Source organism: Mustela putorius, unplaced genomic scaffold (genome assembly GCF_011764305.1).
Source record: "Mustela putorius furo isolate JIRA1106 unplaced genomic scaffold, ASM1176430v1.1 tig00003913_pilon_pilon_pilon, whole genome shotgun sequence".
NCBI classification, from domain to species: domain Eukaryota; kingdom Metazoa; phylum Chordata; class Mammalia; order Carnivora; family Mustelidae; genus Mustela; species Mustela putorius.
Genome location: NW_025422060.1, coordinates 2991028 through 3009182, shown reverse-complemented (window position 1 = coordinate 3009182; position 18155 = coordinate 2991028). Strand labels below are relative to the sequence as shown.

Below are 18155 nucleotides of genomic sequence, written 5' to 3'. Positions count from 1 at the left end.
TTTGGAACACAGAAAAGCCTCTGCTCCCTGAGACGCCTCTGCTCCCTGGGACGTCCCTGTTCCCTGAGATGCACCCACTCCCTGGGGAGCCAGATAGAACACTGCCCATGCCCACTCTGGGACAGGCCAGTGCTCCGGTCAGAACTCAGAGACCTTGCATATCACACACGGAAACAGACCTCAGTTGTCAAGAAAGGGGATCAGTTTGGTTAAGACAAAGGAAAATATGGCAGGAGAAACTTCTAAAAAGAATTCTATTCAAAAAGTTGGAAATTTAAAATTCTATAACATAGTAATCTTAATAAAGCCCAGGTGTCAAGAAAAACATTATACCGTAAAATTCAGTATAGTGAAGACTCACAATACTTGTTTAAAAAAAAAAAAAAGCAAAGGGAGTGACCCAAATGTTCTTTAAAGTAAGTTTCTAATTAGAAAGGGAAGTACTCCCACCTAACCACCCCCCTTCACTAAATGCATCCTGCATGGCTTCCCTGGATTTGAACTCACTCTGTCTTTATCGTCTGCTACATCACAGAGGGTATCGTCAAGGTCTAGTATTCCTCCATCTCCGTGTTCAAGTCGGTGCACCTGTATCCAGTAGTTTGGATCCTGTAGAGAACAGAAACATTGAATGTAGGTAGTTACATCACCAAAAGAATCTCTAACACCTGAGAATCACTAAAACGGAACACTTACTAAAAACGCTTGTTTAAAAAATGCTGAATTACCCATCTTTTCACTTTCTCAGTGCTCAAAATGCAGCTCAGACACTACTTCTCAAAACTATTAAACACTATCATAAAACACTACTAATGCAAATAGCATATAGTTACTCTGCACCCACATTCATCCGGACTTCTTTCAAAGGAAAGTCAGTACTCAAATTGGTCATCCACAGAGACTAGGTTTGTAAAAACACATCTCTCTCTCTCTCACGCACACGCACACGCACACACACACATGCCATGGCATCTGTCTTCATTCTAGAGCCTTATGCTGCATGATTCCCAGATTACAATGTTGTCCAGAGTCCTTAGGACACCTGTTGCTATGGTTCCAACAGTGCTCCAGTGAGCCATCAAAGAACAAATTCCCCAAACAAACCACACTCTTACTCTTCCTTACCAAAAGGTATTAATCCTCCAAGGGTAATCAGGTATAATTAATATCCTGGGGGAGAATAAAGAAAGCTGTACCAACCATCATTCCCTAGCAAGTTAGAACAGAGTCATCCTGCCCTCTGCTCTTCACCTCCCCCCAAGAAAACTGTAGGATGATCTAATCAACTAAAATATTAACTTTCATTTCTAAAACCCTTTTAGTACACAATGAAGCAGACTGACCTCTAAAATGTGGTTTATAAAAACCTCTTCTTCCTTCCCTGTCCTCCCCACACGCTCCTTATGAGATCATAACCTAACAGCTTTTCTGTAACATTTGGAGCTACTCCTCTGAAATAAATTTCCTCCTAACAATTTTCTCAACCCCTTGACTTTTCTATTTCAGGACCTGCTATGTTCTAGCCTTTCTCCACCACAGTTAGTTCCCCTTTCACAGCCTGCCTGTATTAAAGTCCTGCAGAACTGTCCCCGCTGCCCACCGTGGAGGCCCAGTGCCTCCTCTACACAGGGCCTCACCTTATCATCCAGGCTAACCCTTCCCACCCCTCATGACACACCTCAGTCAGTCATCACCTTTCTTCCCGACCAGAAAGCCCCCAAAACAGTTTAGAAGTCTATCTCCAGTCTTACTGTTAATGTTTCTAAAAACCATAGTACTTTGGAAAATGGTACTCAGATGTAAATGCTGAGTCTTTAAAAGCTGTTGATACTGTATTTTTTTTTCACATGCTAAAATAATTGTATAAAACTTTCCATTGACCCTACTTTACTCTTTAGTCACTCTACCAACTCTCTAACTCTCTTTACAGCAAAATTATTAATAGATTTGTTGTTTTACATTCTTCTCTCATAATCCTGTTCCAATGAAGTTTCCTCCCCACCACATGCTCAAAAATGTCCATTCAAGTTACCAACAGTCTCCATATTGTTTAATTCAATGGTCCATTCTCAAGACTCATCGGCCTTGGTCTATCAGCAGAATGTTATATACTAATCATTCTCCTGCCCTTTCAAATACTCTGTAAACCTGGCTTATAATCTTTCAACAATCTGATCAAGGCCTGTAATTAGACAAGATCAGTAATCTCAGAATTACTGAGATTCGGTTGTCTCCTCTCTCCAGAAGGGTCCTGATTCTACGGTCAACTATGCCAAGTAGCCATGACAACACCATGTCAGAACATTTATCAGGACAGCACTTATTAAATGCCACTCCATAATACGTGCTGAACAGAAACTGTCTGGACAGAAAAAAACCGAGAAGGAAATCAGCACTAATCCCAAGAGAGTATAACACACACACACACACACACACACCCCACAGATCTAAACAGGACACATAGAAATGACCTCTTCCCACAAGAGTATAAAATCCAGGAAGGACATTTTTGCCACTGAGAAATACAGCTCCTTCAAACAGTAGCCTCTCTCAGATTTTAACTGGCAGCTTTCATCAATACAATTCTCTCTCAATAAACAGAGGATCTGCTATATTTTCAATGGAATAGTGAAGAACCTCTAAGGAAAACTTTTCTTAAAAAGTCAGAGTATGTTTGTTGATTCTACCTTGGTAGTTCACCCTAAAAACTTTGAAATGTTAATAGCAGAAACCATTGTTGTCCCAGCTATAGAAACGTAGAAATGTAACTGAACAAAAAGTTGTGATAAGGCACTTTTAAAAATACTAATAAACACTAATTCTACAATAAATACACCTGTTATGAGATTTAAAAACCAACATGACATAACACTCAATTTTAAAAAATAAGAATCTGTCTCACTCAGGATTAGTTCATTTAAAATAACCAAAGATCTAAACACCGAACAATAGTTTTATGTTCTGACAACCAAAAATCCCTCACACACGAGCAAGAAACAAGGAATGACGTTCATCAAGCGATGAAGACAGAGCTACCAAGAAGCAAATGCCCAGGCCAGACAAGGGTCCCCAAACACCAAGAAGAAATCCAGGGACAAAACCACAGAAAGAATCACTGCTTCTCACCCAGGCTAAGAATAAGAGCCAGGACCTGGCCTAAGGCTGGAGACAAAGAAGTAGAGGAACCATTTCTAAGACCAGCTGAGAATGAAAGCACAGGTGTGTAATTTGAAAAAATGCAAGCTGCAATGAAAGGTGTTGCCCACTCTATTCCAGGACACAGTAAGAACAAACAGTATGGGGGAAATCCTAATGAAAGACTGGCCCCGCAAAGAAATCCTTCCAGCTCTACAGAGAGCATCATCCCATTATGCAAAAAGCCATGAGCTTCCGTGAGCTGTGACCTGTGGAACACACAGCCTCTGCCTATCTTACACCCACGTAAGCTTCAAGAAAAGTATCTGCCACTGGAAACGGTGGTAGCCTGCTCTTTGCAGTGACCATGCATACTGCAATGGTCTATATCCTCTCAGATTTTCAAATGAGAATATATATGTAAATATAAGACTACAAAAAGATAACTGAAAACTCGTGATAATTTGAAAATAAATTACTACTTGCAAAAAACAGGATGAGAGCAAAAACAACCACCGCTGCCCTCTGTGAGAAATTAAAATGTATCAGATAAGACATAAACAAAAAGTCAAAGGAGGTAGACCATGCGTCATAAGAAAAACAGACATAAAAATGCTTTGAGTTCAGAGGAAGGAAAGATTACTTTTGCTTGGAAAGATTCAGGAAAGGCTTCTAATGAGCAGGCTGGAGGAAGGAAGAACGCAGAGATCATTCTGAGCTGAAGGACAGGTACGAACAGGCAGGGAGGAGGGGCACGGTTTATTCATTAAACTGGGAGCACAAAATGGGCCACACAACAGAAACGGAAGGTAAAAACATCCTACCCAAGAGACCCACGTGTACTCGGCCTCCCCCGTCCTGGAACCCTCCCGAAACTACAGTCGTTATGTATTTTTCAAGGTGTATCGCCACAAAAGCAAAGAGAACAGAGAGAAACAAGAGTAACAGAGCAGCAGGAGGCTGGGAAGCCGGGCTGATGATCACACGTGGAGCAGACTCAAGAAAGTGAACCCCGCGCCGGACTGCGTGGGAAACCAGGCAGCAACGTGACCTCCTCGGGAGAGCCCTAAGCTGCTCTGGAATTGGGGAAACCAAGTACCTCAGAAGACAGGAATGAACATGGGAAGAAAAACCGCAGGATCGGCTGAAATTCTCTTTAAGCAGTAAAGATATTTTGAAGTGCTGCACACAGCACTGGGACAGCCCCAGCAGCTTCCTGGAGGCTTATACTGCAGAGATCTCTGAAAACCAGGTGGGATGCGGGGATAAGTGAACATTTTCACACTGAGTAGAGAATCCAGCTCTCTGCTTCCGTGTGTTCCCGGAACACAGGCAGCTGGAGTCAAGCCACCTAGACAAGAGCCTGGACGATCTCTCCCTGGGCATCTGACCACCTGAAGAGCAAAGGGCCAGAGGAATCTAGCCAGCCAGGTGCCCCTCCTGTGCACCTCAGCTTCTGAGCCCTTGCCTACACTCTAGGGTCTGTGTTCGAGTTAACACCCCTTACTCAGCCAGCAGGCAAGGAACAGACCCTGAGGAAAACCCAAGGATGGAGCAAAGGCCAAAACAAATAGAAAAGATACCGAGAAAAACAGGCTGTATAAAAAGAAGATGGTTGTAAAAAACCCGTCACTGATACCCAGGAGAGTTCAGATGATGGTAATCCAGGTAGCAAAGGAAAATGAAAAGACAGGGAAAGAGGAAAGGAAAAAAACAGAGAGGAAAGCCAAACAAAAGCCTCCTAGAAGTTAAAATCACATCAAGTGAAAAATCATTAGAAGATTGGAGAGGAAGTGAAGAAATCGCCCCAGAAAGTAAAGGAAAAAAAGAAGATAAAAGCAGGTAATGAAACAGAAGATGAATCAAGTAAGTCAAGCGGTTGAATCATAGAAGCTCTAGAAAAAGAAAACTGGGAAAACGGGGGCGGGTGGGGGGATCAAGTTAGTTCCCCAGAATGACAAGAGTTTCCACATTAAAAAGGCCTGTAGAGAACACAACACAAATTATGAAAACAGGCATACACCAAAAACAAAAACAAAAACAAACAAAAAACAGGCACACACCAAGGCATATCAGAACAGAAGAGATAAGCAGAAGGTAAAACAAACAAAAACATTCCAGAAAGTAAAATACAAATACTATATAATGAATGGAAAAGGAATCAGAATGAGTTTGGCTTTCTGGAGAGCAACACTAGAATCCAAATGACAATGGTACACTGTCTTCAAAATGCTTAAGAGAAATGGTCCCCAGGCAAGAATACTATACTTCACCCGACAGCCATCAGTAAAGTGCAAAGGCAGAAAAAAAATGTTTTAGAAATGCTATTTCTACAAAAATTACTCTCTCTGCACCTTTCTCAGGAAAGTGCTGGAAGATGTGTTCCAAGGAAATAAACCATGAATGAAGATGGCATGGCATATGAGAATAGGGGACATAACATATAAGAGAATTCCCAGAATAATGTGAGGCTGAGCCCGGATATCAGCGGGGCACCAGGGGCGGAAGGTGACTGGTCCTCCAGGAAGTGGGCCAGAAGCTCCAAAGGAGAGGTCTTCAAGAAGCTGAGAGTACCCACTGTAACTAAACATGCCAAGGGACGCCTGGGTGGCTCAGTTGGTTGGACGACTGCCTTCGGCTCAGGTCATGATCCTGGAGTCCTGGGATGAGTCCCGCATCGGGCTCCCAGCTCCATGGGGAGTCTGCTTCTCTCTCTGACCTTCTCCTGGTTCATGCTCTCTCTCACTGTCTCTCTCTCAAGTAAATAAATAAAATCTTTAAAAAAAATAAAATAAAAAATAAACATGCCAAGATGTTACTTTTTAACAACTGGCTGAGCTGGATTAGAATTGGCTGTAAATTCACAGAAGACCAAACAAAGGAAAAAGTATTCTTCGTTCCAGGGAAACCACACAAGTTACAGGAAAATGTCACCAATGTATCTATCACACACAGTTCAGCTCTGAGCAGCTTTTAATAATGAAAATAATGGGTACATCAAATACTTAATCAAATTTACAATTGCTTTGGAGGGAAGAAAGTGTGTGTGCATGCATGTACATGTATGTGTGTGAGAGAGAAAGAGAGAGACTGAGAGAGAGAAACCTCTCTCTCCAGACAGAAACAGAGATCCAAGAAGTGGCTGCAAGAGAGGGGAAAGGCACATGTGGGGCAGTGAAACAGGCTTAAATCGTCCATATTAAATAAAAAACATGACAAAAGCAACAAAAATCAATATAAGCAGGTGACACAGAAATACAAAGGTAGTACCAAAAGAATCAAGTGCAAGAATTGAAAAAGGCCATCTCTCAGGGAACAAGTATGGCTCTCTTCCTAAAAATCTGACTATGCACATCCATAATGTTGGAAAACAAAAAGACTGGGGAGAAACGGCACAAAAGGTTCCTGAAAATAACATGCACAGCACACAGCTTGAAGTGAGCATCCATCAGTCCTATTTAGCCAGGGGATAATTACGCAGCCAAGACAAAGGAGGTCAGTCCATGATACAACAAACAAAAACATTTTGCTTTTAAAGTCAAAAGAAGAGCACAATGGATAGAAATTAGGCCACATTCTCGATTCCCTTGGTTAAGTATCTAATTTACTTAAACCCAAAATGAAACATTTTTTAGAATACATTTTATAGTTCTCTTTTTAAAAAAATGAATCATTTGGGGGTGCCTGCATGGCTCAATGGGTTAAAAAATGAATCATTGGGGGGCACCTGTGTGGCTCAATGGGTTAAGCTGCTGCCTTCGGCTCAGGTCATGATCTCAGGGTCCTGGAATCAAGTTCCGCATCGGGCTCTCTGCTCAGTGGGGAGCCTGCTTCCCTCTCTCTCACTCTCTGCCTGCCTCTATGCCTACTTGTGATCTCTCTCTGTCAAATAAATAAATAAAATAATTTTTTTTAAATGAATCATTGGAATTTCAAGATGGAGTATACACAGTTTTGAATTTGTCTAATCAGCTCCATTCCAAAAATGCCTAGCTTTTAGTATAAATTCAAACCAAAGGACCTATTTTCAATTTTGTTGTAACAATGTTGACATTAAACAGATTTTTCTGTTGCTTTCTTAACAAAGCCTGAAAATACAGGTGGTCAGAAAGCACAGCTGATGTTCAACGATAAAACAGTGACCTCCATCACAATAAGGGAATATCTATTATTTCATGGCAAGTGCACTCTTCTGCTTTCCACTTTTCCATCCCAAACCACACCCAACACACGTACCACCACTGCACCTCCACACCTAACACAGAGCAGCCACAACCCTGATGCCTTCCCTGAAGGTGACTGGCTTCATTTACAGTGTCAGTCAAAAAAGAAAACAGCAGCATGAAACCAAAGGTGAATTCCAACCACATGTAAGTAACTTTCTGGCATTTTGTTTCATTAGAACTGCACACAATCTCTTACGGAGTTATACCGTAGCCCAGCCATATGGGCCTGCCCATTACTGACCTCTAACTCTGACACAACTTCCACAACATCGCCTGAGTCACAGCTGCTCCCCCAGTTCTGCACTACTCCACAGAAACAGAGGAAAGGGGGGAAGGATCGGGGGCTGGCTTGGGCAGGCACCCGGACAAGGACAAGAAGGCAGTCACCACCAGTATATTTGCATTATGCATTACAATTCTAAAAAACACACTCGCACTTGTGCATTATCCCATGTGGTAAGAGGGATTATGATCCTTGCTTTCGATGAGAAAACTGAGCCGCAGAAAGCCTAAGCTACTGAAAAGAGGTCACAGTGAGTAACTGCCGTTGGCCAGGACCCCAGGCGGCTTCCGCTGATTCATGTCCCAGCCTTTCTCAGACCCACATGGATTCTTTTCAAACAGGAGCATCAGAGTGACTGTCCTCTGGTTACAGCCCCTCTTCCCAACCTCTTTATATTTTGCATAATGGAGAGGTATACAACATATTTCCTCTAATAAAAAGTTTTTGACTGTTAAAAAAAAAAAGTTTGAAAAGCCACCCACCTAAATATTATATTACATGTTCTAATCTCATCTATGATTTAAAGCTGAGGTTCTTAAAGTAGTTCATTCCCGCATTATCAACTGGGAACTAGCCAGAAATGCTAACATTTGGGAGCTCCACCTGGCCCTACTGAATCAGAATCTCTCAAGGCAGGGGCAGGGCCCAGCAACCTGTGTCTTAACAGGCCCTGCAGGTGATCCAAATGCACACCAGAGTCTGAGAACTCAAAATTTGTGGTTTAGAATTGAGGCTGCATCGGGGCTGAAATACTTTGAATTTCTTTTACGTATTATTACATATCATGTTTAGCTCATAAATTCATGGATTTAATGTTTTCACCCACTCTTTTTTTTTTTAAAGATTCTATTGATCGGTCAGAGAGACAGAGCATGAGCAGGGTGAAGCAGGCAGAGAGAAAAGCAGGCTCCCCACTGAGCAAGGAGCCCAATGCGGGACTCGATCCCAGGACCCTGAGATCATGACCTGAGCAAAGGTAGATGCTTAACTGAGCCACTTACGTGTCCCTCACCTACACTTCTTAAATCAGAAGTTATTACTATATCTTAAAAATGGGGGGCACCTGAGTGGCTTAGTGGGTTAAGCCTCTGCCTTCAGCTCAGGTCATGATCCCAGGGTCCTGGGATCGAGCCCCACATAGGGCTCTCTGCTCAGCAGGGAGCCTGCTTCCCTGTCTCTCTGCCTGCCTCTCTGTCTACTTGTGATCCCTGTCTGTCAAATAAATAAATAAACTCTTAAAAAAAAAAATGGTTACCACACACACACACACACTCTCTCTCTCTCTCTCTCTCTTTTCCTATGATAACCATATAAATGTACTTCTTCCTTTCATCTCTTGTCCTAAATAATCTAATTACTTTCCAACTCATCTTACTGCTTCTAGACTCCAATCTTTTCATTCCTGTCCTGCATCTTGCTGCATAACTATCTTCACGAAATATCCATTTCATCATGTCCCTGTCTTGTGACAGGAGTCATTTGCACTGACTCATGACATTCCAAAAGGTTAAAATCCAACATCCCTGTCCAAGCACCCACTCCTCCCAAGCCTGCATTTCCAGACTTCCCTTGGCTCCCATCGCAGTCTGTCAGTCCTTCCAGACAGTTCTCAACACCACATCTGGGCCTTCAACTGCTCTCCTCACTGAGAAACCCAATCACTAGGATCAGTGCCTGAGACAGAGTAAAGACTCAATAAATATCAGTTCTGTGAATTAGTTAACCCTTAAGTTTTTTTTTTTCATTCAATTTCACACCTGGAACACTTTCATCTCCACGGCTCCAACTACGAGACTTGTATTTGTCCTCTCAAATCGAGATCAGAAACCACCTCCTCTGGGAAATGCACTCCAACCTCCAAGTATTTATCTAGACCACATATTTGTGCTGTTTGTTTATCTCTAGTTAAGTTCCTTGACGGCAGGAACCATCATCTTTTTTTTTTTCTTTTTGCATGGAACAAAGAACAATGCACCATGTTGTGTAAGTAATGTATAAAAAATAAAGGTAATAACCCTGTTAGATAAGAGAAAAAATTTAAACAAGAGCTCCTCAGAGACTACAGTCAACAAACACAGACTTGTACTCTCCTAACTGCCAAAAGAAATACCACGGGCATGCCGTGCCATGTCAGGACCAAGAGCCCCCATTCACACTGTATCTTCCAACTCCCAGAGCTGGCTCTAGACATTCACACTGTATCTTCTGACTCCCAGAGCTGGCTCTAGACATTCACACTGTATCTTCTGACTCCCAGAGCTGGCTCTAGACATTCACACTGTATCTTCTGACTCCCAGAGCTGGCTCTAGACATTCACACTGTATCTTCTGACTCCCAGAGCTGGCTCTAGACATTCACACTGTATCTTCTGACTCCCAGAGCTGGCTCTAGACATTCACACTGTATCTTCTGACTCCCAGAGCTGGCTCTAGACATTCACACTGTATCTTCTGACTCCCAGAGCTGGCTCTAGACATTCACACTGTATCTTCTGACTCCCAGAGCTGGCTCTAGACATTCACACTGTATCTTCTGACTCCCAGAGCTGGCTCTAGACATTCACACTGTATCTTCTGACTCCCAGAGCTGGCTCTAGACATTCACACTGTATCTTCTGACTCCCAGAGCTGGCTCTAGACATTCACACTGTATCTTCTGACTCCCAGAGCTGGCTCTAGAAAGGCTGTGAGGTTGTTCCAGCTGACATCCCAGGCAACATCTCAGATGTGGAGAAAGAAGACATCCAGGTACTTTTCCCTGGCAGTATAAAGGAACCCAAATTCCAGTAGAAACACCATCATCCTCACCCACACAGGTGAGTCCCCAGCAACCCCACCCTAAAATGCCTAAAAGAAGTGAGCTGAAGCCTAGATAAACGTGCCTAGAACCCAAGGAAAGGAGGATAAGACAAAAAGCTCACCTTCTGCTCCGCTTGGCCAATCAAGTTCTCCCCACTCTAGTCCCAGCGAACATAAGAACATGCAAGGGCTTGGAGGTGGGCAGTATTGTTACCTGATGAGCTGGTAGGGGGTGAACAGAAGGCTTTTCTAAAGGAAGGGGAAAGGTGCAACAGATCCAAGCCTAAGTCCCTAAAGGACAATACAGATCTATAGGATATTGCTCCAGAACTGAAAACATCTGTTTATAAGCTGTACAATCATCAGCACTATGGAAGCAGGTGCCTGGCTCTGGGCTCCCCTCCATATGCACTCTGCTCCTTCACCCTTACGGTACAAAGGGCCAGTGTGGGGCGACCAGGTACTGAGCACTTCCTAGTGATGAGATGACTAATGAACAGGAAACGTGGATGTCTGGGTGGCTCAGTGGGTTAAAGCCTCTGCCTTGGGCTCAGGTCATGATCTCAGGGTCCTGGGATGGAGCACTGCATCGGGCTCTCTGCTCAGCGAGGAGCCTGCTTCCCTTCCTCTCTCTGCCTACTTGTGACCTGTCACATAAATAAACAAAATCTTAAAAAAAAAAAAAAAAAAGAACAGGAAACTTGCTTGAGCTATCACACATGTAATTAAAGCTGAAGGGGAAAGAGAGCTCAAATATTACTCTGACTTTTTAATACCTGCTTGCCCTTTTTTGCACAACTGTCTCTTGAGAAGGATCAAATAGGTTCGTCAGGGGTACAAATCCGGAAGGGAAAACTTGACCAAAATAAAATTCTCTTTTCTTCTTCTTCTTTTTTAAAGATTTATTTGTTTATTTGAGAGAGAGAGAACATGTGCAGGGAAAGGCAGAGCAGGAGGGAGAGTCTCAAGCAGACTTCCCACTGAGCACAGAGCCCCAAAACAGGGCTTGATCCCACAACCCATGAGATCACAACCTGAGCCAAAACTAAGAGTGGGATGTTTAAGCAACTGAGGTTACTCAGTTGAGGGCACTCAGGTGCCCCGCAAGTCCTCTTTTCTTTCTCTTTTTCTCAGAATAGAAGAAATGAATAATGAAAAAACTATATCCCCCACCGGTTAATACACCTGACTCTCTTCGATACTAGAAAGTAGTGCTTCATACTGTGTGACCTATTAAAAATATACAGATTTAAGAAGTCAGTCATGCACCAGGCAGTCCTGAAATAAAAACTGAAAAAAAAAAAAAAAATCCATAAACATTAAAATAGGGCCTAGGATACCTCAAGGTGGAGACCCACTGTGTGACAACCACAGTGACCCACAACACATGTGCAGTTAATGACAATACTATACAGTGTGAGAGCTTTTAAAGCTAATTGAAAATGTCAATTTTTTTTTTTTTTAGTGCTTACAAAAGAAATAACCAACCTAAAAAACCTTAAGGTCACTTACCCAGCCTAACAAAAGAAAAACCTACCCTCGTGTATTTACTATCCAACCAGCAAACAAGAGAGGCTGACTCAGACCAGAATTTCTCTAACCTAGAAAGAAAGCCTCACGGCAACATGGTAACTCTAAGTAGCTCAGAATTCTATAAAACAAAAACAAAAACAAAAACTTGACCCTGAAGTAGCTCTCCACGAGCCCCTCATATTACTTAACCCAAAAGCCACCGCCCCATTTTTCTTAAAGAAATTATCTCAAATCACTTTAAGGTACATGACTAATTCCTCACGTCTGGCAGCACTAAACAGGAGTGAATCAGAAAAAACAGTCCCCAGCAAATACAGGAGAGGAGACTCTACGGAAACTGAATTTTGACAGCGAACTTGCACCTACCTTCAATCTCCTCCTCGGAAGGCAAGACAAACAGTTACCCAGCTGTGCCCTGTGGCCCCTGCACTCCAGACCAGCACACCCCACACTGTGTGGGGTCTGGGTCAGAGCTGCACAGCACCACAACATCACAAGTATGGCCCCCAAGGCAATGGACACCAGACCACAGCACTCAGAACGTGCTCAGACCACAGCCACTTGGGAGGGTGGAGGGGCCTATTCCCAGTGTCTCCTCAGGACTGCTGATGTCAGAGGTGGGGCTTCCTTCTCCTCCCAGGATTCCCCTATCATCAGTCAAGGGAGGGATCCATGATGGTATCTTCAAAAGATTTGCTCAAGACCAGAGATGCTCTTGACTCTTATTACCACGGACATCTCTGCAGGCGATGGAGGCGAGGAACGTGTGTCAGCTTTTTGGAAAGATTTTGAGTAAAGAAGGGAGCAATACAAACAGACAAAGGGTATTTACACACGCGCACACACACACACACACACACACACACACACACACACCTCAAATCCCAAGATAGAAGCTAGTCAGCCCATGGGACTTCCTGGTCACTCAAACTTGATAGACCTCGATTGTACCATCCTAGAAAGCCATACCAACTCCTCACTTGTGTAAACCTTACTCAAATTTCAAATCCTGGCTAATATCTCTTCGCAACATCAGTCTTCAAGCCCACTTCATCTTCTGCCCTATCCCTCCACAGTACACAATGTCTCATAGATGTGCATGTTTTATAATTTACCACCATACTGAATCTGTGGACGTTATCCACTCATTCAACTATTTATGGAGCATCTATTATATGGCAGGCACTGAACTAGGTACAGGAGTTACAGCAGTAAATGTTCCCTACCCTCCTAGAATCTCTAGTCTAGCATACAAAACAACAGATTTTGTATCACCACCTGAGGTTTCGGGCATCCCCTGGAGGTCTTGGATCTCGACCCCTGTGGATAAGGGTTAACATCACACAGCTCATCTGTCTAATCGCTATTCTGTAGCATACTTAAACACAACCCTCCTACCCCAGAACCTTCACTGATACATGTTACTAGTTATCTCAAACCAAGGACCCATGTGCATCTCTTTACTAACCTGTTTATTTGAAAATATGTTGGCACTTAGGTCTTTCCAGGAAAACCCTAAAGACTCAAGACCTTATCTGGGCCCATCTGGTCCATTTCAAATACAACTGAAATGCGGACGTTTTTAAATAAGGACTCCAAGATACCTTTGAAATATATGTAAAGGAAATTATATTAATGCCATATAATTTCTTAGTTTCCTTAAATACATGGTTAGTTTTCTGTCCTTATATAGTTTATAAAGTTTTTTCCTTATGAGGTATTTGAAAGTTAGGTACTTGTGCCTTCAATTTATTCCTCTTAAAAAATTATGGTACATATGGTACATACCATCTAAGAGGAAAAAAAATGCACAATCCAAGCACTAAAAAAGAAAACAGCAAGCACTAATAAGTAGTCCCCCTACAGTTTCCCTTTCCATAGTTTCAGATACCGCCATCAACCACAATCCAACAGCAGATGATCCTCTTTCTGATACACTGTCAGGTTAGAATTAGCCCACTCACCTCACTTCATGTCATCTCATAGGCATTTTATGATCTCACATCATCACAGGAAAGGTGAGGACAATCCAAGGAGGTATTTTGAGAAAGTGAGAGAGACCACATCCCCAGAATTTTTCCGACGGTATACTGTTATATAAATTATTCCATTTTATTATTAGTTATTGCTGTTAACTCTTACTGTGCCTCTAATTCACAAATTAAACTGTATTACAGGCATCCATGTATAAGGAAAACCTAGTGTTAGTTCAGCACCGCCTGAGGTTTTGGGCATCCCCTGGAGGTCTTGGATCTCGACCCCTGTGGATAAGGGTTAACGTCACACAGCTCATCTGTCTAATCGCTATTCTCTAGCATACTTAAAAGTAGAGTTCCTGATTTAAAAAAAAAAAAAATTCCTGCATGGAAGCAAAGAAACAAATTAGCTCTATGGAAACTAGGGCAAAACACAATTACACAAGTAGTAATTAAAGTGTGAAATGGACTACCTCCAACAATGAGAGCTGTCCAGATAATCGTCTCAGACCAACGCGGGGGGACGACAAACGGACACGAAGCAGGCGGCTGAAACTCTGAGGATGCTGATAGAGTGGCTGCCATGAGAACGCTAGGTTTGATGACGAAGCCATTGAGCGGGCACATATCCGGTCTATCCGCGGCCACAAAGAAGGGCAATAAAACGGCTTGACAGGCTAAGTGGACTGCATTGCACAAGTCACTTCCTCTTTGTGGGCACCCGAGATCTCGTGTGTAAAAACAAAGGGACGAGTTATCCCTGAGGTTCGCCTCTTGTTCACCCAGTCTATGGCGCTGTATCAGAACCAAACACACTCAGAGCAGCTTTCCTTCCCTGAGCGGATATAGGATAACCATTCCCATGACCACCATCACCTGATATTGAAAACAACTCACAGAATTAAAACTCCCTAACCTTCCCTACAACATTCTCCATCAGACATGTTTATAAATGCGTGTCCTTGAAGCAGCAGAGTACTAAGCCCCACAGATCCCATCTTCCTGGAACAGCTTCCCAACAGTGCGGGAACCACAACTCGGAGCCACCCAGACTAACATGGCATGCTGCGGGAAGCAAAGCCACAGGCCCATCCAGACCATGGAAGAGTCCTGCCATGGGACTGGTCAAGGACATGGAAGGGTACCCACATGGAGGCTCCCTGTGACTGAAAGCATTTCTACACCAACCACAGACTTAAACAGCCTGTGGAAGGCATGTTACATACTACCCATCAATTAAGAACATTCAGTCTCGAAGTGGTTGCGTTTTGGAATAACAGCCAAGTCTGTGGTAAAGTCCCTGTTCTCCAAGACTTTAATATCAATTTGGGGAGGCAAGCCATAGGTATGTAGAAAGTTCACTAACCATACCCAATTATCAAAATTAAATGCCAACCAAGCAGTACAGGAATTACAAAAATTCAGAAAACACTGAAGACAAAGAACCCTTCATGAAGGAATTATTTCGTTTCAATCAGGATAAATCTTAAGACAAAGGTGGGAAGGCCAAAACATACGTGGCATGTTTGAGCAATGGGGAACGAGGCCTGGACATGACATCAACAGTCAACACTTATCTTTTACTTTCTTCTTTTCCCCTGGGACTGGGAATCCTGAGCCCAGCTGGCCCCACGAGATCCCTACCAGGGCTGGGCCACTGCAGAGACTTTTCAGACCCACAGAGAAATGGCTCGCTTGAGCCCCAAACTTGATGTCACCTCAAGCGTCATGTACTAAACAACTATTAAAACAATGTAATTTTTTTTAAATGGTGATATATTACCAACAGAAGCAGCAAATGTGAACCTACAATTTGAGATTTGAAGAGACAAAAGCATTTCAAAAGATCCCAAATTTTTTAATTCTAAAATTTTAAGGATTTCTGTGATCCTACAATCTCCTCCTGTCTCTGCATTTTTTAAAGTTAGATCCTTCCTGGATGAAATTCTCATTCCTCACAGCAACAGTTCCTTCAAACATTCCCTCCGAGTACTGGAGAAGCTTCTTCTGTTTATCAAAAGACTAAAATAAATAGCAGGTCAACAAGACCAGACAAGGAAAACACAAAACTCGCTAGACAGCTGAAGCCACCAATGTGTTCATATGGGTGCAAGAGAAACAACCCACCTTTTCAGGTCCAGTAATCAGGCCCTTCTTACCTTCTCACCACTGACGTTTCAGGCCAATCTGAGATTTGGACCAAGAATTTAATGTCAAATTCAAGACTTTCAATTTTCACATCATAGTTAAGTAATGAATATCACATATAGGATTTAATTAGCATACATTTAGCACATCCACATATGTGAAATATAATACCAGGGCCCATATTTACTGAAAGCTTATAGTGCCAAAAGAGAAGCAAAGCCCATATGGTCGAAGTGAGTATTTATTTTACTGCAAAGCCTCCAGTTTCATTCTTGTATGGGTCTGTCTCACAGTCAGCTGACATTCCTGCAAAAACTTATCTTAGCCTTAGATAGACATGCAAACAAGGGCTGGCACCAAAATTTCAGTTCATGGTGCAAGGTATGCTAGAAAACTTCTCCCTTGAGTAAATAAATCATGTGGATGGCTGACACTCATGGGTTGTGTTGTTTTTTTGTTTTTTTTTCCTTACTTTGAAAGAAAAAAAAAAAAACTGCCTTGGAGATAATACCATTTTGTATTATGTCAAGAATTTTTCTCAATTCACCTGAAATAAAACGTATAGATCTGTAAGTATACACCACTAAAGTCATAGGAATGTTCCTAATTATTTAGTAAGGCAAAATCTGTCATAATTTAAATAACTTGCCTTGGAAGTAAAAGAAAACACTTTCAGACTAATTAGAAGACATTTCATAAAACTGTGCGGCATAATACCAGAAAGGCAATAGAAGTATTTCTAGGTGGCTGATCAGTTCATTCTAAATCTACAACAAGTAGTCTAAGTACCGCTGAATAAGTTTACCTAAATGAATATGATACTGAAGCAGAGTTGATTTGGTTGTATATAAATCTTAGGCAACATCATACCCTTTACAAAGGCCAATGGCAACCACAAGAAACCAATTCCAGAGTTAAGATGATTGCATTGTAAAAATAACAAAATTCTAATCTTCAAATTTAATTATTTCTTTCCTGTATCTCCATGCTGCCTTTGAAAAGGCTCCTGCTCTGTTCTTTCTTGGAAAGAACAGAGTATAAAGTAAACAACATGAAAAGAGTAGCGGCTAATACTCCAGGAATGCTTCACCAGCACGGCAGATCTGCGGACAGGGACGGAAGACAGTGAAAGAATCTGACCCTTTTCCTCCGCCCCCATCACAGCAGCAGGCACCCCACGAATGCTCCAAGCTGGACCGAGAAGAGGAGACTGTGAGGAGGTGCTGTCCCAGGGAGTGCCCGCTGTCCACAGCCGAGAAAAACATCAGCTGTATTATTTTCCAAATAGTAATAAATGAGATCTCAGCCACCACCATCCTGTCATCCAGCCTTGCACTTTCCACTGGACATCACCTACCCAGCACACAAATTACAGTGTACCTACTCCCAGTTTTAATATTAAACTGGCTCAGTGATTTCGCCCAGGGTCACTGCAAACTACAATCAGAGGAAACATCCCCGGAAGTGCAATGACTTGTGAGGGCTGAAGAACAGGCCTGGCTGCTTACTCTCAAGTGGGAGCAGGATAACTTGGACTTGGTATTTCAACATGGTGCCCCGTGGTCATTCCACCTCCCTGCTCACGTTGGGACACAGCAAACCTCACGCTTCTGTGCACGCTCACTGCACAAGTCTCTTGCCCAAGCTCTCAATGCGGTTTAAGGCCTAAGTCTCAAAAACGTTTAACTCCACATTGTTTGCCTCTGTATTTGGGATAGAGCATAGCATTTTTAAAACCCCCTTCTGGAACACAGAATTGTCTTTAAAACCTGAGAATAGTGTGTTAATATCCCCATTTGCCAAATGCATATATTGACTTGAAGAAGGGAATGAAATCTGAAGATGAAAAGTAATCAATTACAGCTGAAACAGACACACACACTCCAGCAAAGTCATTATGCTTATGCTGGGGGTGGGGGGCAGTTCCCCCTTAAAGGAACACTGTACCTTCATGACTCCTCAAATTTTAAAGTCGGTGACTTGTCACAGATAAAATTATAAACTCCTTTCAGTTAGATTACTGTATATCTCAATCTTTTAAAAACCCAAATTTAA

General features: G+C 42.5%; 1 protein-coding gene across 15 annotated transcripts in view; it reads right to left on the bottom strand.

Annotated features, from left to right (window-relative positions):
• Window positions 1-18155, bottom strand: part of PARD3 (par-3 family cell polarity regulator) — a 653655-nt gene that overhangs the window by 537918 nt on the left and 97582 nt on the right. For all 15 annotated transcript variants that reach the window (XM_045069142.1, XM_045069153.1, XM_045069147.1 and 12 more), the window contains exon 2: window positions 508-609. In XM_045069142.1, the coding sequence (XP_044925077.1) occupies window positions 508-609 (102 nt within the window). The remainder of the gene's footprint in view (window positions 1-507; window positions 610-18155) is intronic.